Raw genomic sequence first — 25,276 nt, 5'->3', positions numbered from 1 at the left:
GAACTTCGGCTGACAATTTTAACCAGCGCCGATTTCTTTACAACCCTTTTCTTACAGAGGACAATAAGGTCTTCGTGTTGACAGAAAACCCTGCAAATCCTCCTCTGATACACATTCTGCTGTAATATAGATAATAAAAAAATCTGTAAAAAGTGTTAGAGTGTCCAAAGCCACTGGAAGAGCTTTGTTGGGTCTGAAGAAATAACCTATATGATGCTCATAGATCGACATGACTTGTCCCCAAAAGTGAGGATGAAGTGTCTCGTTCGTCACCTGCTGGTATAGACCATACGTGCCGCCTCCTCCATGTTGGTGGATGGGTCTTGGACCAAACTAAAAAGTCTAGAGGACACGTCAAATAATTCTTTCTCAAAAGATGGTTTCTGTCATTTTAGGTTGTTCTTACCACGCTGATGTTTGTTCAAGTGCTTTATTTGATGCTATAAAAACATCATGATGACAATTTGGCTTCATTTCTGGACAGTCTGAGGAAGTGGAGACATGGCGTCCGTCTGGTCTATGAGCTTAAAGAAAATGAATCTATAAATAAATGTCTCTTTTTTTGACTCCCCTAAAGTTAGAAGAGCTGCCTTTTCAAGTCAAAGCAGTGGGTGAAATAAGCCTTGATATGTTAAAAGGTTTCTATACTTGTAAAACGTATAAGGGTGAGGTTTAATTCATTAAAGGCTGAAGTAAAGATGATCACGGTTAAACCTACAATCTTCTTTGTGCAATCCATCTCATCCTCATAAATCACCTTTTATTGCATGCATCATGTCCTCCTCTTCATCATCGTCATCTTAACTTCCACCAAATCTACAATCCTCAGTTCAAACCCTTTCCTCCTCCTCTTGCTCATCACCACCACCAGCCTCCTCCTCCTCCTCAGCATCGCTCCTGCAGTGGATATAAAACTTCCTTCCCTCACAGAGGGCGCACGCAAAGTGTTTCTTATCCGAGAGGATCTCTATCCTGCGCTAACGAGCCACTTGACCTCCCTCGGTGCGCGCTCCTACTGCCGGAGTGACGCAAAACCAAAAAGTGGGCTGGCGCAGCGCTAAGTGCAGCAAGTTTGGAGGAGAGACTACCGAACAATCACTAGTCAGGCAGACTTCATGTAGGAGCGCCCATCCTGGATCCGCCGGCTCTCTCTCTCTCTCTCTCTCTTTCCCTCGGATGTAAAAACCAATGCAAAGTCCTCGTGTGGCGGAGATACCGGGATGTGTACGGATGTGTGTGTGTGAGAGAAAGACGAGACTGCACTTCCCCCCCCCCCCCCCCCAGACACTTCACAGCAGCAGCCTCCTCCATTCAGTGTAGCCGAGAGGTGCTGGATGAAACTTTTTCTTGAATGAGTATCCCGCCTCTGGCTGGCACATCTGGACGCACGGCACACGGAGCTGTCAAGTCCAGCGCCAACTTTAAGCCGGACCAGACCCGAGCCCCCCTCCTCTCCCACTGTGTCCTCTTCTAAACTCCGAAGCGGAATATTGGACTTTTAAGCTATTGCTTTTTTTTATTTTTTATTTTTTTAACTTTTTATTTTTTTCCTGTTTGTTTTTTAATAATTGAAAGGCACAGAATGGAACAGCCAGTCCTCCGAATAACGTGCGTCCTGCTAGTTATCTGTCTCCTGGATAAAAGGTGAGTTGGAATAAATACTGGATGTTTGAATCAAAGCTAAAAATCGGTGATACATTTAAAGAATATATGTAACTCCACATGTTCTCACTCTGTGTTCTTCTTATTCTTTTGATTTTGATTTAAGAAATTGGATAAACAAATTAAACTTCGTGAAAGTCAATTTTCTTTCATGTGAGTAAATGTCAAATGAGTCACACTTGTTCCTCACGTGGTATTTACCTTTACAACATTTAAAAAGTAATTAAAACAAATGAATCATCAGCCTTTATCTTTAGTTTTATTATTCATTCCCAATCATCTGCTCTTTCACTCCCCGAACAATGTTGCCAGTTAATAATCTATATTTGGAAAGAGTTGTTGAAACAGGTCTTATCTCAAATCAGGAAACACAACAGGTAGTGACAGAAACCGAACTGGAATCACACGGTTCAAAACGCTTTGCTGACAAGTAGGGCAGCAACCGTGCAACTGAGCATTTGATGCCACAGCAAGTTGTATCTTTGATTTTCTGACTCATGTCCAAGGCTGGGTGCTTTTTGCAGGAGGTGATTAGTGAGAGTTTGAGTTTGGTTTCTCTGATGTGGACACTTGCAGAATAGAAATGTGCAGAAAATATATACACTTTGACAAAACCGGGTAGAAGTTGTCATGCAAATGTGCTGCAGCTGTGTGTGTATTTTGTGTTTGTGTTACTGCACACGCCTCCTCACACCTGGGTATTTGCGTGTGGGTGTGCAGGGTGTGCATACAGATGTGTGTTTGCCCGCAGCCGCGTGCATGCACGCTCCACGCCTGCATGTGAGCCTGTGTGTTTCCCAGTCACACAACCACTGGGACACGCAACCTGTGTTTTACTGTGTAATGACAATGAAAAAGAAAAGCTGTGCACCTCTCAGCTCTGAAGCCATCATCAGAGCAGCCTGTGTTTTCCTTGTTACTGCTCTTACTGTTTCTCTGTGAAGAAGAAAAGGGGCTTTGACTGCTGCCTGCTGAATTACTGTGTTTCACATGATTGATCTGCAGCAGGGGCAGGAGACAGCTGAGGAAAGACACACACACACACACACACACATCTAACAGCTGTAAAAGTTACTCAGAAGATTTTGTGAGGCGGATAATTTGCTGCAGGTAAAACTGTTACAAGAACTTAGAGTAACTTTAGATCGTTCCCAATCACAACTCTCTTATTCTGCTTTGTAACTCTTATCATGCTCAGTCAAGCTAATATCAAAGTCATGGCCAGGAGACAAAACTGAATTAGAATCAAAATCTGAATTTCTTTTATTTATTGCCAAGTAGGTTTACACTTACAAGGAATTTGCTGTTTGTGCCTAAGCATAAATATAACAAAATAAAAATATAAAAATAGGAACAGTATATAATATAAACACTAGAAAAAGATCTGTGATGAACGCTTGTACACTATGACCGTTATTGGCCCTGGAATTACTACTAAAAGCAAACATTCATGGTTCATCTTATATGTTTAAATTCACATTTAATTGTGCCTTTACAACGTCAGAAACCCTCAAATAAGACAACTCTCCTGTAAACTCAGCCTCAGGATGTAAGAGCCATTGTTTTTTTTTTCATCCACTGTTATTTTGGCAACAGTTTTACACGATCGTAAAAGTGAATCCGTCTCAAAAGCAAAGAACAACAAATAGTGCATTTCCCCTTCCGTCAGCATCTGGAGATGGTTTTACAAGTGTTAACCCACATCACGTGTATTGTTGAGGTTTTTACAGCAATCAACTGCACTTGGGGATCATCAAGTCCGGGCGCCTGTCTGGTACTGTGGGAACTGAGTGTCGCTGTGACGCCCATGGAGCGTGAACGGAAATTTTACCAGTTCTAACTGGACTCGTGTTAGCAGCAAAAGGGGACTGAACAGTGATAAAAGGAAGTTGTATCTTTGTCTTGTCAATAACCAGACCTGTGTGCTCCATGCAGGGTAGACTCCAATGAAATCCTGGGCCTGAAGCTCCCCAACATTGACCCAATCCTGAACGCCAACACGGTGTGTCTGACACTCCCGGGTCTGACGCGGCGCCAACTGGACGTGTGCATGCGCAACCCAGACGTGACGGCCTCAGCGATCCAGGGAATCCAGATCGCCATCCACGAGTGCCAGCACCAGTTCAGAGGGCACCGCTGGAACTGCTCCAGTCTGGAAACTCGGAACAAAATACCCTACGACAGCATAGTCTTTAAAAGAGGTCAGCTACATGGTCACCATACAAAACACAGCACAGAATACACTCATGTGTCATTTCAGTTCAATTCGTGTATTTTGTTTTGTGGGCATTTTACATCCCGGTCATGAAAAGTTGCGGTAACGAAACTTTCCAAGTTCTAAAAGTTACAAATAAATAAATACAGAAAATGTATATTTGTCTTAGAGGTCGTGAAGGGAGCTGTCACCACAGGCTACCTGCTGAAAAAAACTATTAAGATCAAAAGTTTGGTCTTCAAATAGGCTGTGGTTGTTATTCTAAAACATACTTTAATAGAACACCCTGAAAGGAAAGGCTTAGAAAGATAAGCCACCACAAAGATACACGTCCTAAACAAAAGGATATTGATATTATACCGTTATTCTTTAAACATGGCTTTAAAAAGAGATAATTTTACCCTGAACTGACAACTCTTCAATGCTGTCTCACAACAATAAGCTCCTCCACGTGGTCAGGTTATGTGTAGTGACCAGCAGGCCGGTGTGTACAGTCTAACCACCGCGCTGTGTCTCCTCAACAAACCCGTACAAAGGAGCAGGTAACTTCAAAAGCAGTTAGTCACCTACAGATTACCAAACCCTCCCACAGATCGGTTTCCTCTGAGGCTTTGTAGTGATCGGAGCTTTGCAAGTCAGCCACAAAGGATGAAAGAGGATCTTTAAAGATGGGAAGCCTTTCGGACGGACTCGTCCCAGGTTATTGACTGGAAAAGGGCATCAATTTCTTAGTGGCCTGAGCACCTGGGTAGACGAACGACACACTGAGGAGGTTGTAGTTTGAATCTTGAGTTGAGTTGCACAATGAGGAGGGAGAAAATATTAAAAATTTATTATTATAAGACTTCTAAAGCAAAACTTTTAAATATTTTCTGAGAAATTATTGAGATTATCACTCAGCTACATTTAATTTAGCTCGGCCATTGCTTTGATAATTTATAATAGCAAACTGTCAGTACAGGTTTTCAATATTTGTTATAAAATGTGTACTAACAACTTTCAAAAAGTTAAACTCTTAATGAAATGTTTATAGATCCCTCAATCCTAAAAAACACAAACTCATTAAATTGATCGGCTTTGTCCTCGAGGGGTGTTTCCATTAATGTATCTTCTCCTTAATCTGCGTGCGGTGTAATCATTAAACTCTAGTTTTATCTCCCTCAATCTTTACCACCACAGAAGGTTATCAAAGAACGAAAGAAAAAAACTCTTAACAACGCAATGAGCTTACACACCTCCGTAACTTTCACTCCTCACTGACTCATTGAGAGGCTGTTTGTCATTATTAGCAGAGGCAGTTGCTGGTTGTCTGGCATCCCTGGTTTGCCCCGGGTGCAGAAACTCCAAACCACTGACATAAACAACCTCTTTAAATCGGATGATTCATCTGTTACATGTTGATACATTCCGCTCCACAGAAGCTGAAAAATGGATGCGAGTAAACATGCTGCAGCCATTACGGCGTGCAGCTACTGGCAGCGCTTTAATTGAGACGTATTTACAGTTGTGGATTAGGCGGAATTGTGGTGATCAGTGCAAGTTTTCTGGTGCAACTGCCCATAGAGAAAATAAACAATCCTGTCTCACACGGAGTATGAATAGCAAAGCTTCTGTTTCTGCTGGACGGATCATCTGCTATCAGAAATATGTATCTGCTGTTTTTTAAAAAGCCAGCGGAGCCGTGTCTACACCTGAATAATCCTTGGGAAACTGAGGGGGCTATCAAGTGCTTCACGTTTCAGTGTTTGTTTTGGTGTCAAATGTTTCTACATCAGAAGCTGCTTGGATCCTCTCTGGCGCTGCCACGGATCTCTCAGCTGATGGTCTGTAATAAAATTTATGGGCCTCTGTTCGTTCGCGTTTAGCTTGCATAAAAAACTGGGCTAAAGAGGACGTCAGGCGAGACATGGATAGACAGAAATAGGAGAATCTCCCTCTCCTTCTGTGTCTGTGTCTGTTTCCTCCCTCGCCGGGCTGCTCCTAATGCTTTTACTTCCCTTGCCAGTGCAAGTGCTTGTGAATTTGCTCTCAGCACTTTCCCAACTCTCGAGGCAAAAGCAGAAACCTGTTTAGTCGGTTTCCGTAACACAAAGTGACAGTTTCCTTTGAATCTTTAATTCATTTTGCCACTTCCTCTGCCATCAGTTCAGCCGGGCGTGGCGCAGCCGGTGAATTATTTGTTAGATTGATTTGTTCCCAGTCTTCCGGGGGCCTGAGTCGGGGAGCCCGGCTCGGAGCGGGGCTGGAGCTAAAACAGGCTTTCTAAGTATGAGGATGTGCCTAAGTGCCATCCCTCTCTCTTCCCCCTCCTTGTGTAAGTCAAGTTGGTAGGGGGGGGGGGGAGAGAGGGGCAGAGTGGGCGTGAGTGAGTCAAATTATATATGTAGTCGGTGCAATCTCAGAGATTGTGTATGTGCATTTTTTTTTCTTGTATCAAACCAAACATATAATCAGAAGTTGAACATTCAAGCTGCAATAATAACTCTTTTTTTATATAATGACACCGTATCAAATTGTTACTTCTGTGTTATAGAGTTAGCAGATTTATCTCAGGACTTTACAGTTTACCTCGACTCCGGTATTTTAAGGTAGCCTCGCTGTCTCCCTGCTTTTTAAATGCAGCATGAAGCTATTTTGATGATTTCATATTTGTCAGGTTGGTAGAAACAGGACTCAATATAAATGTTGCTCCTGGATTTAAAGGATGTATTGGTAGAAATTGAATGTAATGTTTCAATTATGCTTTTATTGGCATATAATCAACTTAAATTAATAGCTGACGTGTGTTTTTTGCTATTTCCAACTAAGTCCTTTAAATCTACACTAGAAGCAGGTCCTCTTCCATCTTTCTACAGAAGCCCCGAATGGACAAACCAAAAAGTGGTGTTTGCTGCAGATTCTCCAACACGCTTTGAAGGGAGGGGTGCGAGGAGGGGGTATTCAGTTGATTGCAATCTGCAGTCTCACCACTAGGGGCCACTAAACATTATGCACACCGGTCCTTTAAACGTTGAAAGCATGTCAATGATTATAATTGGCTTATGACTTTTTGAAGGCAGGTTGTTGAAACGTGACTCACAGTATAATGTCAGCCTTCATCTGATCTGCTTACTTCTTACTTTTTCATCCTGCACAGATTATACATGTACAACTTAAGACAAGAAAGTCATTCGTAGACAGATTCCTTCCTCCTTTAAGTTTTCCTTTCACTCCTGGACAAAAGTCAGTTTGAATGTGGACTTGCTGTAGTTTTGCTTCAAAGGGCACAAGTTCTGCACCAGGAATGCAGCTTTCTTTTGAGAAAGGTCAAGCCGAGCATGGCAGTGATCACTAAGAAAGTGACAATACGTTTGGTAAATTCTAAACTTTGTCTTCTGACCCTCATACTGTAGGATAATGGAGTGACACAAGCTTTATAGTCAAAGTGACACGTACAACTTCTGATGAATATGAGTTGCTTTGGGGAACTACAGACAGTTGGTCTGTGGATAATTGTCTGTTTCACATAGTGATTCTTCAGCCTCTGAAAGTTTTTTCCAGTGTCACAAAAGCAAACAATTCCAACACGAATGCAAATGCGTGAAATGTTACATCATATCTCACAGAGAAACAAACTAGCATCACGTTTACTTGAATATATAAATAATGAAGTGACATCAAACATTGCTAAAAAAAATGGGGCAGTTCCAGTTATTGGCTTTTTATTTGACTCCAGCAGCCAGCCTGAATCATTTCCCCTTCAAGCCTTGTGCTATAAAACCCTAAGTGGTTTCTTTTCATGTCTTCTTTACAAGTTTCCAGTATAATCTTCACTGTTTTCTACACCAGTAAGTGACGGCCCAGTGGGGCTTCTTTTATAGAACCTGAGGGTGCCTTGCCCGCAGGCAGTTAATATCTCCAACAACAAACACGGCAGAGGCTACGAGAGCAAATGCTGGTGTTCATCCTTCGATATTCAGATTCATTGATTTTATTTAATAATAGAAATATGTGGATAGGGTGCATGTGTCAGTGTTTTTACACTATGTGTGTGTAAGAGAGGAGATCTGCAACATTGGTCTTCTGAATTACAGATGGGTTGCGGTGGAGTTGCTCATTACATGTGCCGCATGTAAGTACGACTTTCTCAAGCAAGAAAAAGATGTGTTTCGCTGTAAAGGCAACAGCTGTCCCACATCATATAGAGTTATTACACGCACACAGTCATTTAACCACCTCTTGCAGGCTGAGCCAGTCTGAAGTGATTAGAAGGCAAACGCTTCAGTGCGGCGTAATTCAGTCTGTCTGAGCTAAACACGTGCATGTAAAATACAGTAAAGTACAGGTCCATGGGTCATTGCAAGATATTGATATGACAAAAACAAACAAAAGGAAAAAACTCATTCATTTGATCCCAAGTCTCTGCCAGGGATCCCTGAATCCACCCATGGATTAGGGGAGTTTGACAGAGGCTCGAAATGCATTCAATGTGGTTCCAGGCCTATGATGGTTAATGCAGTGCAGAGTTTCACACATAAAGGTCTTGTATAGAAGCAGTGGCACAGACAGAAGGAGACAGGGTTGAGTTTAGTAAGAGAATGTGAGTCGTCTGATGGGAGCGATGAGGATTTGTTCATTTTCAGCTGCTCCACAGATACAGTCTCAGTCTCTCATACTGTCTCAGATGTTTCACTTGGTTTTATGAGATTGGACATATGCACTGTTGATATCAGGGCTGCCGTCTGTGGACCTAGATTCAGGATGAGTCTGAAGCCCCTTGTCCACTGGTCAATAATCCCTCTAACACCCACTGACATCAAGCTTTTATCTGCGATGAATGGAGAGAATCCGTTTTAACTCCCAGGTCGATTAAAACCTGTGTCAACGATACAGGTTTTAATTGGTTCTGGCTCCAATTGGCAGTGATGGAAACCTGATACCTGGCACACGCTAATTTCGCCTTCGTCATGTTGACAGTCTAGACACTTGACGCTGCAGCTTTTCCTGCGCAACATTAGAATGTGCACTGAACTTCTGGGTGTTGGCAAGTAATTGGCCACTAACATTTGTGTACTTTTTAGATTTTTACATCGCAGGAGCATCGTGCATTAAGGATTTTACGACGATGCATTATCTTCTGCCTTCTGCAGCTCACAGCAACTAATATGATATGGCATATAACATCTGGCTTTTGTTGCACATTGCAGATCTGTTGTTAGCACACGTTAGCTTACAGGGCTAACGTGGTGCTTGTTCCGTGAATGTCCCTGTAACCCTGACCATCTCGCCAAACCCCGTTCAAAAGTCTGGCAGTTTAATAAAGCATTGTTTAAAAGAATGAACTAATTGACAAATAAAAACAGTCAAATCGGATTAGACTGACACAATTATCCGGGGACTTAGGGTGTGCAAATAAATGCCTGTGTGCATCCTTAACTCTTTTACGACAGCTTTACTGAGCATGTATCGACTAAACATGCAAAGTTGCAAACAGAAAAATGAAGAGATTCCTTCATCTCGCACGCTTAGCTGCTGTTAAAGCGACTTTTATGGATGGGAAAGTCACTTCACATCTTAAAGTTATTCGGCACATTTTACAACTCAACTTTAACGAGGAAATTTAAATAGTTCTGTTGCTCTTCGGATTCTATTTGGGTTTAAAATAGAAGAATCGACCACAGCTGAAAAACATGCAAACAGCACCACAGTCCGAGTCCTCTGCAGACGTCTCCCTCCATCATGCTTTTACCTGGTAATCTTCTCATTTCACCTGACAGGTTCATGACACACACGCACTGGTATGTTCTGCCTGCAGGTTATCGAAAAGGTTTTTAACATTTTGCACAAGCTCCATCTCATAGCACTCTGGACGCTTCCACGGCGGCTTCTTAAAAGCGGCGAGGCACATTCCCAAATACTGACACGGTCCTCAAGCCAATCAGTCAGTCCTCATATGTCATTTTTGGCATAGCTGTGAAGCCCTGTGTCAGTTCAGAGACAGTAACTTCAGTCATCAAAGCCGTGTTATGACCGTTTCTTTTCTTAAACTTTCCTGATTGTGACACTTCAACCTCAGCGTCCAGCTCTATATTAACACCACTATCGTCTCCACCCTCGCCTACAGGCTTTAGAGAGAGCGCCTTTGCGTACGCAATCGCAGCAGCGGGTGTGGTGCACGCTGTGGCCAACGCCTGCTCCATGGGCAAGCTGAAGGCATGCGGCTGCGATGAGAAGCGCCGCGGCGACGAGGAAGCCTTTCGTATCAAACTGCACCGCTTGCAGCTGGAGGCCATCCACCGTGGGAAGGGTATGGTGCACGGCGTCATGGAGCACTTCCCCGCCGACCTGCCGGGACCCCAGGACTCCTGGGAGTGGGGCGGCTGCAGCCCCGATGTGGAATTCGGGGAGAAGTTCTCGCGTGACTTCCTGGATGCTCGGGAGACCAACAAAGACATCCATGCCCGGATGAGGCTGCACAATAATAGAGTTGGGAGACAGGTGAGTCTGTTTGTTAGTATGACTGTTTCTACATGTTGAGATCCTGCATTTTAATGCTTTCCCTGGGATTTCTTTACCTCAGGGACCAGTGTCTATACTGGAATGTTCGGCATGCAGGTTATCTAACTGCTGCGCGGATACATGCTTGGTTAATATTTAATATTATACTTAATATTACACATCCAGTGCATTTTACTCAAACGATGGAACCCCATGTCATGCAAAAACATGGTGCTTGGGTTGAGATGACGTGTTTCAGAGAAAGTAGTACAGTTTATAGTGAGAGGGACGGATCCTGTAATCGTCTAACTTAAATGATTACTTGTCATTTAGTCGTTTATTGGCATAACCAGTGAGTGAGAGAGTCAAACCACTCTGAGAACCATTAGCAAAATCCTGTGACACCAAGGATGGGTTGTGTTATAACTTCTGAACAGCTGGTGTTTGGGCTCCAGGTTTCTGTTGCTTCAGTTTTGACTTTTTTAAATTGAAAACTATCAAAAAGAGTGACAATTTTCAGTTTTTCGTTCATCACATACAGAATGTCAAGACAAACACGCCTGAAAACACTTATCACATGACCACTCATGTACACTGGTCATGCGTGTGCCGGTGGACATGGGAATTGTCGCAGACTGCTCGGATAACAGCTCATCTTCTACACTTGCATCATTGTAAAATGCAGACTTTAGAGACAACAGGGTCAGCAACACTTGCAGTTGATTATCCATGTTGCGCTCTACATTGGTAGCCGAGGCTGATTCTGGTTGTTTTCCTCTGGAAAGGGGGGGCATGTGATAGGAGCCTGACGAATCTGCTATGGCTACGTTGTGATCGAGAAGACCCAGCAGTGCACACGTCTCTGTTTTAGCAGCTCTAAAAGACGCCAGCAGAGTTGATGCGTTTTCAAACAAAAACTTTGTCGTATGGATGTAACCTCAGACACTGCCTCTGAAAGAGCTGGACTCATAGGGGCCTTGACCGGTTGCGTTGAGAGGAAATAAATGGGAGAGAGAGAACAGAGAGACCATGAATACACACACACACACACACACACACACACACACACACACACACACACACACACACACACACACACACACACACACACACAGAGGGAGTTGAGGTTACTGTACAGTTCAGTTTACAGTCTCCCAGTGCAGAACACAGATAGTGTATCGGTGAAGGTGGCCACTGGGGGAATTTCCAGTCTGATTCTTCTCGTATGTGTTAGTCTTGCCTCGGGGATTACTTTAATACACACATTATGTCTGGAGTAACTTTATACTTTCCACTCCACTTGATATTTCACAGTGTGATGTGAAAATGTTATGGGTGAGTGTTTGAGTGATATTTTGAAAACATTCATTTTGGAATCTGAAAGGAAGCTTTGGCTCGGTGGATGGGGGGGGCTTAAATGTTTTTTACTACTACAACAAATGTTTTTAATTATTATCAGATTTATTCAGTCGGTGCTGGCATGTCATCTTTCAGAAGCCCTAAGAACTATCCCCTCCCACTATCTGCGTCTTCATTAACAATGACAGGGGAAACAATTAATAGGATCTAAGCTGAATTTGAGAGGAATTAAGTTTAGCACGATAGTTATGTTGTATATGTTGTGTTGTATTCTTTAGCACGTTACATATGAATTTCTCGATTGGTTGTGTCTTCAGGGAAACTCCTGTAAAGTCTCCATCCCTCAGAAGGACACTGTCAAATAAGTCGTCCTCTGACAGGAAGTTGTCACTTTAGACTAACATTGTTTTGTTAAGATGCGCTGGCTGTGTTGTGTCAATCAGTGTCAGATGAGCCAGGATGTCAAACAGGGTGATTTCACTCTCACCCCTATGATAATAAAACATACAGAGAATTGTATTTTACATCAAGGCTGCTTATGTTATTAATGCCAGGCTAAAATACTTAAAGGCTCCTATATTTTTTTATAAACATTCGATATTTGTCTCTGTGTAGTCTAAACCTCTTTTCACTAAATAGTTCCAAACGTCTTTTGCCTCGAGCAACGCAACAGAAAGATGTCCATGACGGTGATAGTCCTTGACGATGTCCAGCTTCGTGGTGGAGCGGAGGAGAAGCGACCGTAACTTGCTCATTGTTCCCCGTTTCCTTCGGAGTAATTTGGGCCTGTATCTCTCGATCAGTTTACTTCTGGTTTCCTTGATTATGGAGACACAACACAAATGCGGGGTGCGTCAGATGAGCTCAAGAGCCGCCGGCCTCCCTGCAGGAGCTGCGCTGGTAGAGCCGCTCACATAAATCCCAATCACTGATGTGGACGTGGGGAGTAAACTTTGGTTCGGAGCCGATATGACATCAGCAGTGATTAGTTCACGAGCCAAGGAAAGTGACTAATTTGTCTCTTTTAGTGTGGCTGGGGTCGGTATGATTATGAAACTCGATCACATGCAGGATCACAGTGAGGCCTCGTGTATGTTGTCTTTACTCTGTCAAAATCCTGAGGCCGCATGCGCCCCAATAATCACAAATACACTCGTACATTCATAACATCCCAAATGTGATCCTGCTTTTTCTTTTCCCTGTCAGCGTGCCTATTTGCAGAAGTATATACAGTTGCAAGGCCATTGGATGGGATGCAGAAATCGCTCGTCCTGTGAGTAGGTGTGGGCTGGAAAGTCTGAGGCTAATTCCTGGGTTTCACATATAAAGAAACTGGAAGGGACTATAAATAGCTGTTAAAATGATGGTCATAGATCAATCACTGTTTGTTGAATGGAACAATGACACAGATACCAATTTGTCATTTAGCCCGATTTTAAGTGACTCATTTTACTAGCAACATACACCAGTCATTAAATGATATGATGTGATGCAGACATCTTATTCAATAATTACAGTTTCAGAAGTCAGTTGGCAACGTGACTATAGGAACTAAAAAAAATCCGATAGATAGCTAGAGGAGGTTAACTTTCAGACACAAATCTAATTAATCAATATTGATATTAATTAAGTTTATATATCATAAACAAGCTTATGAAACCAAGCCAGCGACAGTCTTTTGGCAGGTGAAGTGCCCCAGAGAAAATCGTTCAAAAATCCGAACATGTAATCAGGCCGTTCAGACTTTAAGAAGTACAGCAGTCGCTCTAAGAAAACAAACTATAACTGGCACCACTCAGCTTCATTTTAATTTACAGTTTGATCTTTTGCAGAATGATATTTAGAAGGGCTAAATATTGGCTCTCAGGTTCCTCACAATAAATTTTGCCTTCACTGTGCCAGACGGCCTGTTTCCAGCCAAGCGAGCAGAGGCATCCATCAAACAACAGAAAGAAACTTTGACTCCGAGTCATCAACATCAAAGAGCCGATACCTTGTTCTTGGCAGAGTTGCTGGTTCTAACCAGCAGAGGCGAAACGACACCCAGTGATCCTTTACCTCTCGCATTCTGACACAAGCCTGACGACCCCGGATGACCCCGGTAGGGTTCAAAGCTACAGTGTTTGACCTGCTCGCTTATCTGATACATCTGGTTCTATGTCTCTGTTACACGGGGGGGGGGGGGGGGCTCTTCAAACACTCAGCTGTAATGGTGAGAAAGGTCCAACCCCCTGTGCTATTTTTAAATGACAAAATGAGCTTAATGGACGTGTTTCATGGGGTTTAAGGCCATGAAATCAGGGGCTGTGAGAGCGTTTGGACCTGCATGAGGGGTCTTAGGGACTTGTTACATCTCACCAAAGGTTGGAGATCATCACCACCAACGAGTGTAATGTACAGAGCGATAGAGACGAGATATAGATGGAGAGAGGAAGAGAAGAGAGAGAGAGAGTGGCAAGGAAGGACCGAGGAAAAGGAGGAAGAGAAAGAAAGAAAACTCACTATGAGTCATTGTGGAGTTGCTGTAAAATACCAGGCACCTTGAGGACTTCAAATAGTAGAGACAGCCACAACAAAGCTCCTTTAAGACCACGCAACACACACACACACACACACACACACACACACACACACACACACACACACACACACCTACACACACACACACACGGCCCACACAATCAAACAGAAAACACACTGACAGGTGGCGGCCTAAAAAATAATGCCGGCCCTTCCCGTGTCTCTTCTCCCCCAAACCTCCCACCACCCTGCTCCTCCCCTCCAGCCCCCTACGCCCCCCACCCCCCTTTTTTTTTCAGCGAAGTAGTCTTTAGGCTAGAGGAATGTGGTGGGGCTTTTTTTTTTCTTTCGCGGGGCGTGCATGTCGCCTCATGCCCACCCCAGGGTTCTCACGACGTCCCGTCTTGTTTTTAGCCCTAATTAGTGGCTGCTGGCAGTTTGGAAACAGATGTTTAAAACCCTGCAAAAGATTTTAGACTTCAAACGCCGCGGCGGAAAGTAGAAAGAGATTCGCCCTTCCTTCCCTCGCTCCCCCTCGCCTGCTCAGGCCTCCACCGACTCCTCTCTCCAGCGGGGCTGATTACAGAAATAATACTGTATTCTGAGGAGCCACAAGACCTTTATGATGAGGGGAGGTTTATTTACACATAGTGTCAGCGGCATCATCAGCATATGTAAAGCTCAGGCTGCTTGTTTACACGCAAAATAAGATTAATTTGAGTGAACAGGAAAAATACATTTATTTTGATATGACTTGATGATGTCCATAAATCAAGTAATCCAATATCTGCACTGGTTTTTCCGAGAGGATGCAAAATGCCACTTTCCAACGTGTTGTTGCAGTGAACCCAAACGCACTGCTGTGCAGCAGTTCATAAAGCAGAGTTTTAAAGGCTTGACTTCATGTTTAAAGTGTCGAGCTCATCACATGGAGACACTCCACCGAGGCAGTAAACTTCTCAGCCAAGTTTTTTTTTTCTTATTTTTTTCTTCTGAGCGTTTTTCTCAATCGTTTAGAGAGCACACCTCAAAGCAAATGCTTTGGCACGGCTGCTTGTGTTCTAGTTGCGCAGCTCCGAGCCATGCAAGCCACGCTGAGGTTCTGTTCAATCCTGTCTGTTTATTAGGCAAGTGGCGACAGTGCTGGCTGGCAAGCGTAATTTCAATTTACCATCAGGGTCTAACTTCAGGGGAGTAAAAAGAGACGGTGTGGCACGCATCAGGAAGGAAACATACGGTTCAACTCAACTGTTTAATAGACCTACGGGTAATCATCTGCACATTGGAGACGTTTGCCTCGAGTCTATCCAAATCACTTCCAAGGGATTTGTTCGTGATGGCACTTGACTCTTGATTATCATCACAATGGGGAAGTTGTACAGCAGGAAATGTGAGGTGATCCGACACTTCAAAGATACAATGAAACCGCAATGAGAGCGTCTGTCATTCAAAACATGATGTGTTTTACAGTGCAACAGAAAATGGACTCAAAGTGAATCCTTCAGATATGATTGGATTACCACAAATATGGGATTAAGTGAAGGTGCTGCAGTATAGTGGGCTGCAGTGGACCTGCATTGTTAAATCAGGTGGCGGACAACACAACATGGAAATGGAAATACTGCTTTCGGCGACTGACATCCAGGTACAAACCTCTTACTGCTCCTACTCCAACAATGAGCTGATGATCCAGTGCGGTTTGATATGATGGTAGCTAGTTGTTCCTAATCTCTGATGTATAAGCCTCTAGACTGCAGCAGCTGATAAAGCACCTCTGCCACTCCCACCTGATGTTTCCAGACAGTTGAGGCAACTTATACTCTGCGTTTTAAGGCACAATATGGCTCCACCAGACCACTGAACATACTTTACAAGTTTTTAGTCAAACCATACTGGATTTGAGTGCCACCCCCCCCTCTAAGCTTGATCCAAACTGGCAATAGTGGGACCCCTGCAGATCCTTTTATGTCTAATTTAACCCTTAAGCGGTGATAAACTGCTCTGGAGATCCCATTCACGTTCGTTCATTGACTCATAACCCACACGAAAAAGCAAAGTGTGTTTGATCAAAAAATAGCAACATATTAGTGCAGGGTTAGTGCAGCGTTCCTCAGAGGCCAGTTTATATCATCAGTGGTGTGCGCGGCATTCCTGAGTCCTGACAGTACAGAGGCCGAGCATTTGATGTGACCCACCACACACAGCACGCGCACCAACATGTGCACACACACACACACTCTCTCTATCTCTACAACTCTTTCTCTTTTACTCACACACACTCTCGCAAACGTACACGGAGGCAAATGTTTCACAGTAAAAGCAGCAGGTGGAAGTGCTTATGCTGGTAATAACATTTTATTACAGTCTCTAAATGAGAGCTGTGGACATTAACAGTGAGTAAATACTGCACACATGCACACTCACATTCTAATGCGTCTCCCTGTATACCCCAGTTATGCATTTACTCAGTAATTACATGTCATTGTGTTTGCATGTGCGCGTGTGTGTATTTGTCTGTGTACGCGTAATTGTTCCTTTGAAGCGAGGCGTTTGATTTGTTTAAAGTGATGTCTGGGCTTAATGTGCGGCTGTGGGATTTGTTTGTGTGCTTTGATATCGCCCTGGCTTTCTGCTCGGCTTTAAAGGCCCTTTAGCAGATTGTCTTTGAACTGGCGAACACGAGGCAGCACGCAGTCGAGCGGGCCGCTCTTCAGCGGGAAAGGGTCGACTGCGGGACACACAGACACCAGATTAGGATTTTCCCAAAAGAGGTGATGACACAGGGATTGGCCCGCGATTAAATTCAATTAACCAAACAAATCCGACAATACGGCACAAGTTGTGGTGCAACGAGGCTGGAAGTCAAGTTGCTCGACTCCTGTGCCTCTGGAGAGCGTGTAAACGTGTTTACTTACGTCGCATACTGCAAAACATTAATGTGGATTACACTGAGACCAATAGGAAAGTATTTTACATTAACTAACAAACTATTACAGCCTCCGCATCTTGCATGTGATCAACCGAGGGTGGGATCATACATTTCACAGCAGGGAGAACAATGAAATACCCTTTTTTTATGTGCTGTTGGATTCCTCATAAAACGTCTCGCAGGCACATCAATCCCTCGCTGGCTGTTTCTTCTCTCCGTTGTTTATGTCGTGCCACAGGACTTTCCCTCTCCAAAAAAAGAAAATGCTGTAAGTCATCATTGACTCCTTCATTACCACAGACTCAGTAGTGACTCAGCCAAATTTCAATATTTGGTCAGGATGACAGAATAAAGCGCCCCATCAGGTCTAACTGGTAACTGTAGTCCTGCGTCACAGCGTTCATTATGACGGAGCTGAACCCACCACTTGCATGCAACAAATGAAAAAACCACCTCGTTGAGTTTGTATGTTTAAGAACAAATGACTGTTGTAACCGAGTATTGCTAAACGGATTAAACGTGTGCAAGAACCCCAACAGACGTAGTGAACATTTAAAAGAGGAAAAGAAACATTTGTTTTAATCACAAAAATAACAACCTGTCAAGCAGTGGCTTCACAATGAGATGTAAAAAAAACAAACAACAACCTCCACCGAGGCCCAACATTCCTCTTATGAAACCACATTGAAATTCGCTGGATCCAGATTTGTATTGGGACCTGCACCAACTGCAAGCATCATTTTTCTCATCGATATCCAGGAATTATTCTCCCGAGAAATCTACGAAAATGATAAAGAAATTCTACCTATATCGCATTTTTATAAAAAGGTATAGAAAATGCCTGGATCTCCCCTGATTTGAATCGGCACCAGCTTTAATGGGTTCTTCCCTGACCCGTGCTGCCTCCTTCCACCAAGTTTTCTGGTAATCCATCCAGTAGTTTTTGTGTATAGCTGCAAACTGACAGACAGATGCAGACAAAAACATAACCTCCTTGGCAGAGGTCGTAAAGATTAGGACCATAAGTGAGGATACAGTTGTTCCTGTTGTCAAATACACACAACTGCAACTTTTCTGGTTCTACTGGCTGGTGGAACAACTCTAGTACCTTTATCTAAACTTTAGTTTACTTCAAACCTCCTCTCCACTGCACGGTAGTCTGCTCTGCTCCACTCGACATGTTGTATTTCCCTCCCCCCCCCCAGTCTACTGTATTATGTAGCCTGCAGACCTAATCTGCCACCAACATGTCCTATTTGATCTCTGTCTGGGGTTGTTTTATGGACGCCTCTGTCTCACTCATTAAAACTCGCCAGATGTTGGTCCCTAGCTGTGGTCCACCGTTGACTTTGAAGCATTTAGATCACTGTTGTGTACATGCGGCGTGCGCCATGGCGTCATAAGTCAACGGAATTGCCACTATTAGCAGGTTTCCATCTTTATATCCAGTTACGCATGTTTTTAAAACAAATACTTACTGTTTAACACAGTGACCTATTTTACTCTTCTCAAAGGGGGGACTCCAGGCCCCAATTGATTCTCCACATAATAACAGCGCAGCTCAAAGAAAGTGTGTTGCACAAGGTGTTCTTTTCACGCAAGCTTTTTATAGCTGGTGGCTCATGTTGTGTAAAACCAGGACCCGTCTGTATATTCATTGTCACAGAAATCTCAGACGATGGCAGGTTACATGCTGATTGCGATCACATCCAGATTCATAGCAGCAGGACATGATGACTGAAGGAGAACAGGCTAGACGTACATGTGATTTGTGATAACACACACACACACACACACACACACACAGCTTTTGTAGTATCAAGTGTTGGAGAGGCCGCAAAGAGATAATCCAAAGATCATCTCCTCCTCCTGTCATCCGTGTTTCCTCTCTCCTTTCCTTTCCTCTCCCCCCCTCCACACCTTTTTTTCACAATACACCCCCCCCCCCCCCCCCCCCCCCCCCCCACGTCCTTAAGGCTAAATCTCAACATCTACAAGAGGGCAGCAATAAATCACAATGCGTCAGTTTGCTTCCTTTTCTCCACAGTCGTCAAGTCAGTAATCGTAAAAAAACTAAGAGACAGACACACGGTATTTTTCTGTCTTTTCTCTCTCTCTCTCTTGTCTTTATTACACGCCCCATAGCCTTAGGTACTGATGTGAAGGAGCAGGAAGAAAGCGGAAAATCACAATCCTTTCATGTGATTATTTATCCAGCCTGAGTTCGGGGAAATACCATTGAAAGGTCGTCTGGAAGTCTTATATCCTTAGAGACGAATAAAGAAAATTCAAAGACAACAAATAAAACAATACCTGAAATAACAGTTAAAAGTAATTGTGAAAAGAAAGGAAAACAGAGACGGATAAAAGTAACAGATGACATCCAGACTAAACGAGTCAGTGCTGTTATTAGAGCTGTTTCTGATTTGAATTATTTCAACTGCAGGGAATAACTGGACAGCACGTTTAATTAAGGCAAGACATAATAGACATGATAAGATAACGAATCAGTGGTACGAGGGTATTGTTACCGTACATACAGTCTACTCCAGTTCACATAACGATTGAAATCAGTATTATGTCTGTGGGACCCCACAAAAGAGAGGAGCACTGGAGGAAGAGGATTGTCAAGCATAACAGAGAAGGATCTGCTGCACAAGATATGTGATGAACCAATTCAGAGCTACAGTGGTGCCAATGGCAATTCAGACAGATATTATTACACTGTGGCCCCGAGTGTGAAAGGCTGAGCAAAAGGAGCTAAAATGAGGCCTGCATCAGCGGCATTGGGGCCCCTGACCGAGGCAGCCACTGAGCTGCAAATCAATGAGATTTGGTGGAATGGAATTTTTTTTAAACTACCTCATATCGGCATCAGCCCCAAAAGTCCATATCGGTCAGGCTCGAACATGCACAAAATGTTCTTAACTGGCTCCTTTGTCAGGTGGATCAGCCCTTCACATATCATACTGACAGACCACTTCTAATATAGCAAGAGCAGACAGCTTCCCTATTTCCTATTACCAGTTAAGGGTCTGGATTATACCTGTTTGATTTTCAACTGCACATCAGACGAAGATTTGACACAAACACACACACACACACACACACACGAGAACTACACTTCACTTGGAGTTGAGTACTTTTGTCGAAGTTTTAGAACCTGGCCACCGAGCTGTGCCCAGTATTTCCGTGATGGTGAATTTTGGCAGATGTGTCAAACGTTCATTCTAATGTTAACTGCTGTGCCTTGTCAGCGGTTAACCGGTTTGACTAATGTTGAGCAACAACAAGCTGTAAACCCAATTGTCTGGGTCTGACAGAAGAAATCAAACGTCTAGGATGCAGCATTTTCATTTTATAGCGACACATAAACTTGTGGGAAAGGTTTCGTTTAGCCAAGCCCCCTAAAGCATCCTGGACTTGTACAGCTAGTTTGCACTTAACACATAAAGTGACACATATTCTTACATAGACTCAAACTCAATTAGTAGAAACAATGGCTGTATTTTCATTCCTGTCCAGCAACTATTAATTCTACCTTCCTGAAATCATTGCTACGTCATAGCTACGTAAGCTAATGTAAGATTTGACAGATTTTGTACTTTTTCTGTAGTTTTATTTATGCAAAAACTAAGACTCCATCCCCCCCAAACTCTTTAAAGGTCGAGCTTTGATGGCACTCCAGCCCTCTACACATTGCTGGCACGTGGATGGAGAAATCCAAACCTATGCCTATCTGTGGTTGCCAAACTGAGACTGGACAACTGATGTTTTGAGGAGGGATTTAGCAAATGTTGAATTAAATTATGGTGCTTTCTGAACATTAGGTATGGAAGCCAGATGTGCTGTACGACTGGAAAGCAATCGTTTTGAGGGAGTTTGCAAAGAACATTGTTAAAACAGTTTGAGACACGCTGCCTCTCTTTTAATTTTATTATTCGTACCCTACAATGACACATCTGTCATTAGAAATACCGCTTTTTAGCTGTTTTCTGTTGTTTTACTCCCGTTTGAAACCTTGATCCTGTTGTGAAAGTACCGTCACACAGTAGCAATGTGGATGCAATTATGACTCTTAGGTCAGTTTGTCTCCTTAAGGTTTAGGTTAGAGCATTTTATGATTACAGACTCCGCTGTGTGTTTAAGGCCAGTGCGTTTGTGATTCTGGGGTTGCCTCTGCCTTTATGTAAAACTGAGCCGAACGCTGCAATCTGAACCCAGTGCAAGTGCTGTTTGAGCTATTATCGTGTTGTTTACTATAAAGTCTTACTGCCTCTGTAGTAGCTATCTCCTCACCACCGGTCACAGTTTCTTTAAACTTTCTTTTTCAACGCAATTACACAGGAACCATGTTTGTTTTTTTACAAAATGCATACTTTTTATTCACTTTCTGTTCCCTGTACACACATTATGAACAAAACATGCAGTGATGACTGAAAAAATGTTGATTTAAATCTGCAGCAACAGTTTCTAACATTAAATTGTCATAAGTGCACATAAACATATGTCCAAACATAAATGTATATACGTACAAATACGTGTCTAAATATGTAAGAGAACAATATTTACACTAATCACTACACAGTATTTCGTTTTACAGCTCTAGATGGATGCAACAGTAACTGGATTTTTGTATTAAACTTTAATGTTTTATTTCTTGTAAACTATCCCTGATCCTTGTTATCTTTGGCTCCGTGGCAAACAGGAGGGTTTTTCTTCTTCTTCTGCTGTGCTCTTCACTTGTTCATTCCAAACAGATGAGTCAATTTATCACACCTTCGTTGACTCATCCACCTTTACGCTCATTCATTCCACTAGTTAAAGGAAACGATACAGTTCCCCTGTTTGACAGGTGGAGTCGGTACAAGGATACTGGAAGTGAAGAATACCATTTTTACATTAATCCAAATTGAAAGTGCTGCAGTTTCATGACAGATCTATTTAGTCTCTGGTTGTTTTTCATCTTTACAAATCTATACAGCCACATACCCTAAAAAAAAAAACCCTCCTCGAGAAAATTCTTAAATCCCTGTCTGTCTGTATGTGGCTGGCATATCTCAAGAGCTGCTCATCTTATCGGCTCCACGCTAGGCATGTGTATTCTTTAGGGCCCAAGGAAGTGCCGTGACAAATTTGGTGCAATCTGGACACGGGATACATTCAATACTAATTAACTCTGAATAAACAGGTGAACAGGGTGCAGCTTTACAGTTCTGAGGAACGACTCTTGCTGTCGGCCTTTATTTGTCACGGCTTTATTACCGCAGGTCACTTTTACGGTTTCAGAGAGGAAGCTGCAGCCTTACCACAGGCCAAGCCAACAGCCCATTCTGAACAGGCAGGTTTAGAGCGGGCACTGAACTAGTTTTGAATTAGAATAAGTGCGTGGGTCATATTTTGTGTGTGTCCATGGATATAAGCATCATTGTCATGTGTTTAACTGTGTATGAGTGCTGCATGTGTATGTGCCTGTATGTCAGAGGGTTTGTGTGTGTGTACGTGTTGATAGGGGCTGCAGCAGTGGCATCAGCATCTGTCAGTGATCTGGGTGGCCTTAGGTTCCTGTAGGTAATTGAATCCTAAAGTTTAGAACGGGTGATGACTGATAAACAGGCACAAACACATGTACATGTGTACACACATGCAGAGCCTTGAGGAACATTACAGGACAGGATTTATGCGATGTGGGATGTACCAGTGTTTATGTGTGTGTGTGTGTGTGTGTGTGTGTGTGTGTGTGTGTGTGTGTGTGTGCCACAGACGGAGGGTGGGGAGGTCCTGCAGTGTTGGTCGTGCTCTAGCAGGATACTTTGTGTCTGTGCTTGTTTATGCATCCAAATGTACTGTAAAAAAAAAAACGTTTAAAATGCCCTCTATAAGAATTTTAGTGTGCGTGGTGTAGTTTTTTCTTATATCAGTGTCGACAGTGAACATTTAGAAGTACAAGCCCAACTTGTGTGTAGAAATGTCTTTCATTCATTCTTTCATGTCCTTGAATATAAACTAAAACAATACAATGTGGATTTTCCATATCGTTCCATCCAGCATTAAACCATAATATTTAAAGTATGTAAATACTGCAATGCTCCGATGCCTAATGTGCCATTACATGTGGGTCAAGCTCGGGGGTCGTTCCCTGCTGCCAAAATATGAATAATGACAATCACTTCTGTTTGGGTAATACCTGCATCCATCTGTGTTATTTGATATCAGTGTGTTTGACAAACTGGCTCTGAGTCGGACCACCTGGCTTTTGAAATGTGGGACCAATTTCTTCAGGGCATTGTGTGTCTCTCAGTTCACAGTGGAGCAGTCGCTTGCTTATAAGAACAAGCAAATGAAAAAAAAAAAGTTAAAAGTAAAGCCAGTATTCACTGTATGAAATATGAGATGCACTCTGCAACACACGGCACTTGTATATATTAAACTTCAAATGCAACCAGTGATCAAGAAAGTTATTAATCCTTCTCATTTTCTTCCCCCCCCCCTTCCTCCTTTGACTCCCTCGCCTCTGCTCCTTCCCTCGCTTCATCCCACTCTTTCTTTTTTGTCTGTATCCGTCTCTGATTTTCGCAGGTGGTGCTTGACCACATGAGAAGGAAATGCAAGTGCCACGGCACGTCGGGCAGCTGCCAGCTAAAGACCTGCTGGCAAGTCACCCCGGAGTTCCGTGTGGTGGGCTCAATCCTCAAAGAGCGCTTCCACGTCGCCACACTTATCAAAGCGCACAACCGGAACACGGGGCAGCTCGACCACTCCCACCACAACAACCACAACAACCACCATAACCATCACAGCCACCACAACCACCACAACCACCACCATCATCAGAACAACCACCATCACCACCACCACACACATCGGCGGCGGCCGAGCGTCAACGAGCTGGTCTACTTTGAGAAGTCGCCGGACTTCTGCGAGCGGGACCTGGGGTCGGACTCGACCGGCACGCAGGGCCGGATCTGCAACAAGACCAGTCCCGGCATGGACAACTGCGAGAGTCTGTGCTGCGGCAGAGGACACAATATCCTGCAGCAGACGCGGAGCGAACGCTGCAACTGCAAGTTTCACTGGTGCTGCTACGTGGTCTGCGAAGAGTGCAGGATAACAGAGTGGGTCAGTGTCTGCAAATGAAGAAATACACGTCAAAAAAGACTACATAAAGAAAACAAGGACAAAGAGACATTTTAAAACCGAGACTTTTCATTTGAAAGGGGAATATGACTGTAATATTTGTACCCCCGTTCCTTTTTCGCGGTGGACTGCTGTTTTCCAGAAGAGCGAGGACAGTGCATGTGAAGCAGTTGAGCCAGCAGAAAGATAGACGTGCGTGTGGGTTGTGCACATGCAGGGTATGTGTAAAGCTGCCACATCTCAGAGAGCTTGGACGTTTACTGCCTTCCTCTTGAGACAAAGGGACACAATTATATCAGATGAGTATCTGAAAAGTCCGGGACATGAGATCTGAGCCCTGAAAAACAACAAACTCTTAATGTTGACTGACATTCAGCTGCGTGCGATCCAGGTGGGCAGAGAGGAAGTCGAGCGTAAGCGGTAGATTGCATGCAGAAAGAAAATAATATTGCTTCATAGCGCCAGAGATATTTAAGGTGGAACGGCTGATGTCTGCAGCACGTGAAAGTTTAAAAATGGGGGAGGGCATCTAAAAGGGTTTTCAACCACATCACAACTCAAACAGTAGTCCCTCCATTGTCTATATAATAACTTACAGCATTAACATTTAGCATTTGCTGTCTCCATCAACAACATACAGGGACAAACATAGAGCTTTACACACACAAGGATTCACAATGCACGGGATTTGTCACACAGCACAACACAATTGGAGCACTTAAGGATTTAGTGCCTTGTTCAAGGGGCAGTTACTTTTTCTGTGTTTTATAGCAGATATCATGTTATATAGATGACATCAGGGGGTTTGTCTGGCTCAGGTGTGTATCAGTCATAAACCTCCAATAAATACATCCACGCAGTTTGGTAGAAAAAAGGGAGAAATGAGAAATTCAATTCCCAGGGAAAACTGGACTGTTTAGTGTGAATGTCAGTATTCATAAATTAGAAGATTGCATTGAAAGAGCAAAACTTTAATA

At 43.3% G+C, this 25,276-nt stretch overlaps 2 protein-coding genes across 2 annotated transcripts in view; both read left to right on the top strand.

Moving 5' to 3' along the window:
- wnt6b (wingless-type MMTV integration site family, member 6b) overlaps positions 1–5,308 on the top strand; it is a 38,389-nt gene extending 33,081 nt beyond the window's left edge. Inside the window, exon 6 of the transcript XR_004612516.1 lies at positions 5,296–5,308. The gene's annotated coding sequence lies outside the window, so the exon portion shown is untranslated. The remainder of the gene's footprint in view (positions 1–5,295) is intronic.
- wnt10a (wingless-type MMTV integration site family, member 10a) lies at positions 917–24,964 on the top strand. Its single transcript, XM_034574354.1, has 4 exons — positions 917–1,644; positions 3,598–3,863; positions 9,981–10,354; positions 23,742–24,964. The coding sequence occupies exons 1-4, from the start codon at positions 1,583–1,585 to the stop codon at positions 24,297–24,299; spliced, it is 1,260 nt and encodes a 419-aa protein (XP_034430245.1). The 5' UTR covers positions 917–1,582; the 3' UTR covers positions 24,300–24,964.
- The last annotated feature ends 312 nt before the right edge of the window (positions 24,965–25,276 follow it).

Source organism: Hippoglossus hippoglossus, chromosome 21 (genome assembly GCF_009819705.1).
Source record: "Hippoglossus hippoglossus isolate fHipHip1 chromosome 21, fHipHip1.pri, whole genome shotgun sequence".
Taxonomy (NCBI): Eukaryota; Metazoa; Chordata; class Actinopteri; order Pleuronectiformes; family Pleuronectidae; genus Hippoglossus; species Hippoglossus hippoglossus.
The sequence above is the reverse complement of the archived record's forward strand: the minus strand, read 5'-3'. Positions and strand labels throughout refer to the sequence as shown.

Bases quoted from the DNA above. Each gene is read 5' to 3' on its own strand.
- wnt10a (XM_034574354.1), top strand. From the start codon at position 1,583: ATGGAACAGCCAGTCCTCCGAATAACGTGCGTCCTGCTAGTTATCTGT. The intron at 1,645-3,597 runs GTGAGTTGGAAT...TGCTCCATGCAG, and splicing joins ATCTGTCTCCTGGATAAAAG to GGTAGACTCCAATGAAATCC. The intron at 3,864-9,980 runs GTCAGCTACATG...CCTCGCCTACAG, and splicing joins CAGCATAGTCTTTAAAAGAG to GCTTTAGAGAGAGCGCCTTT.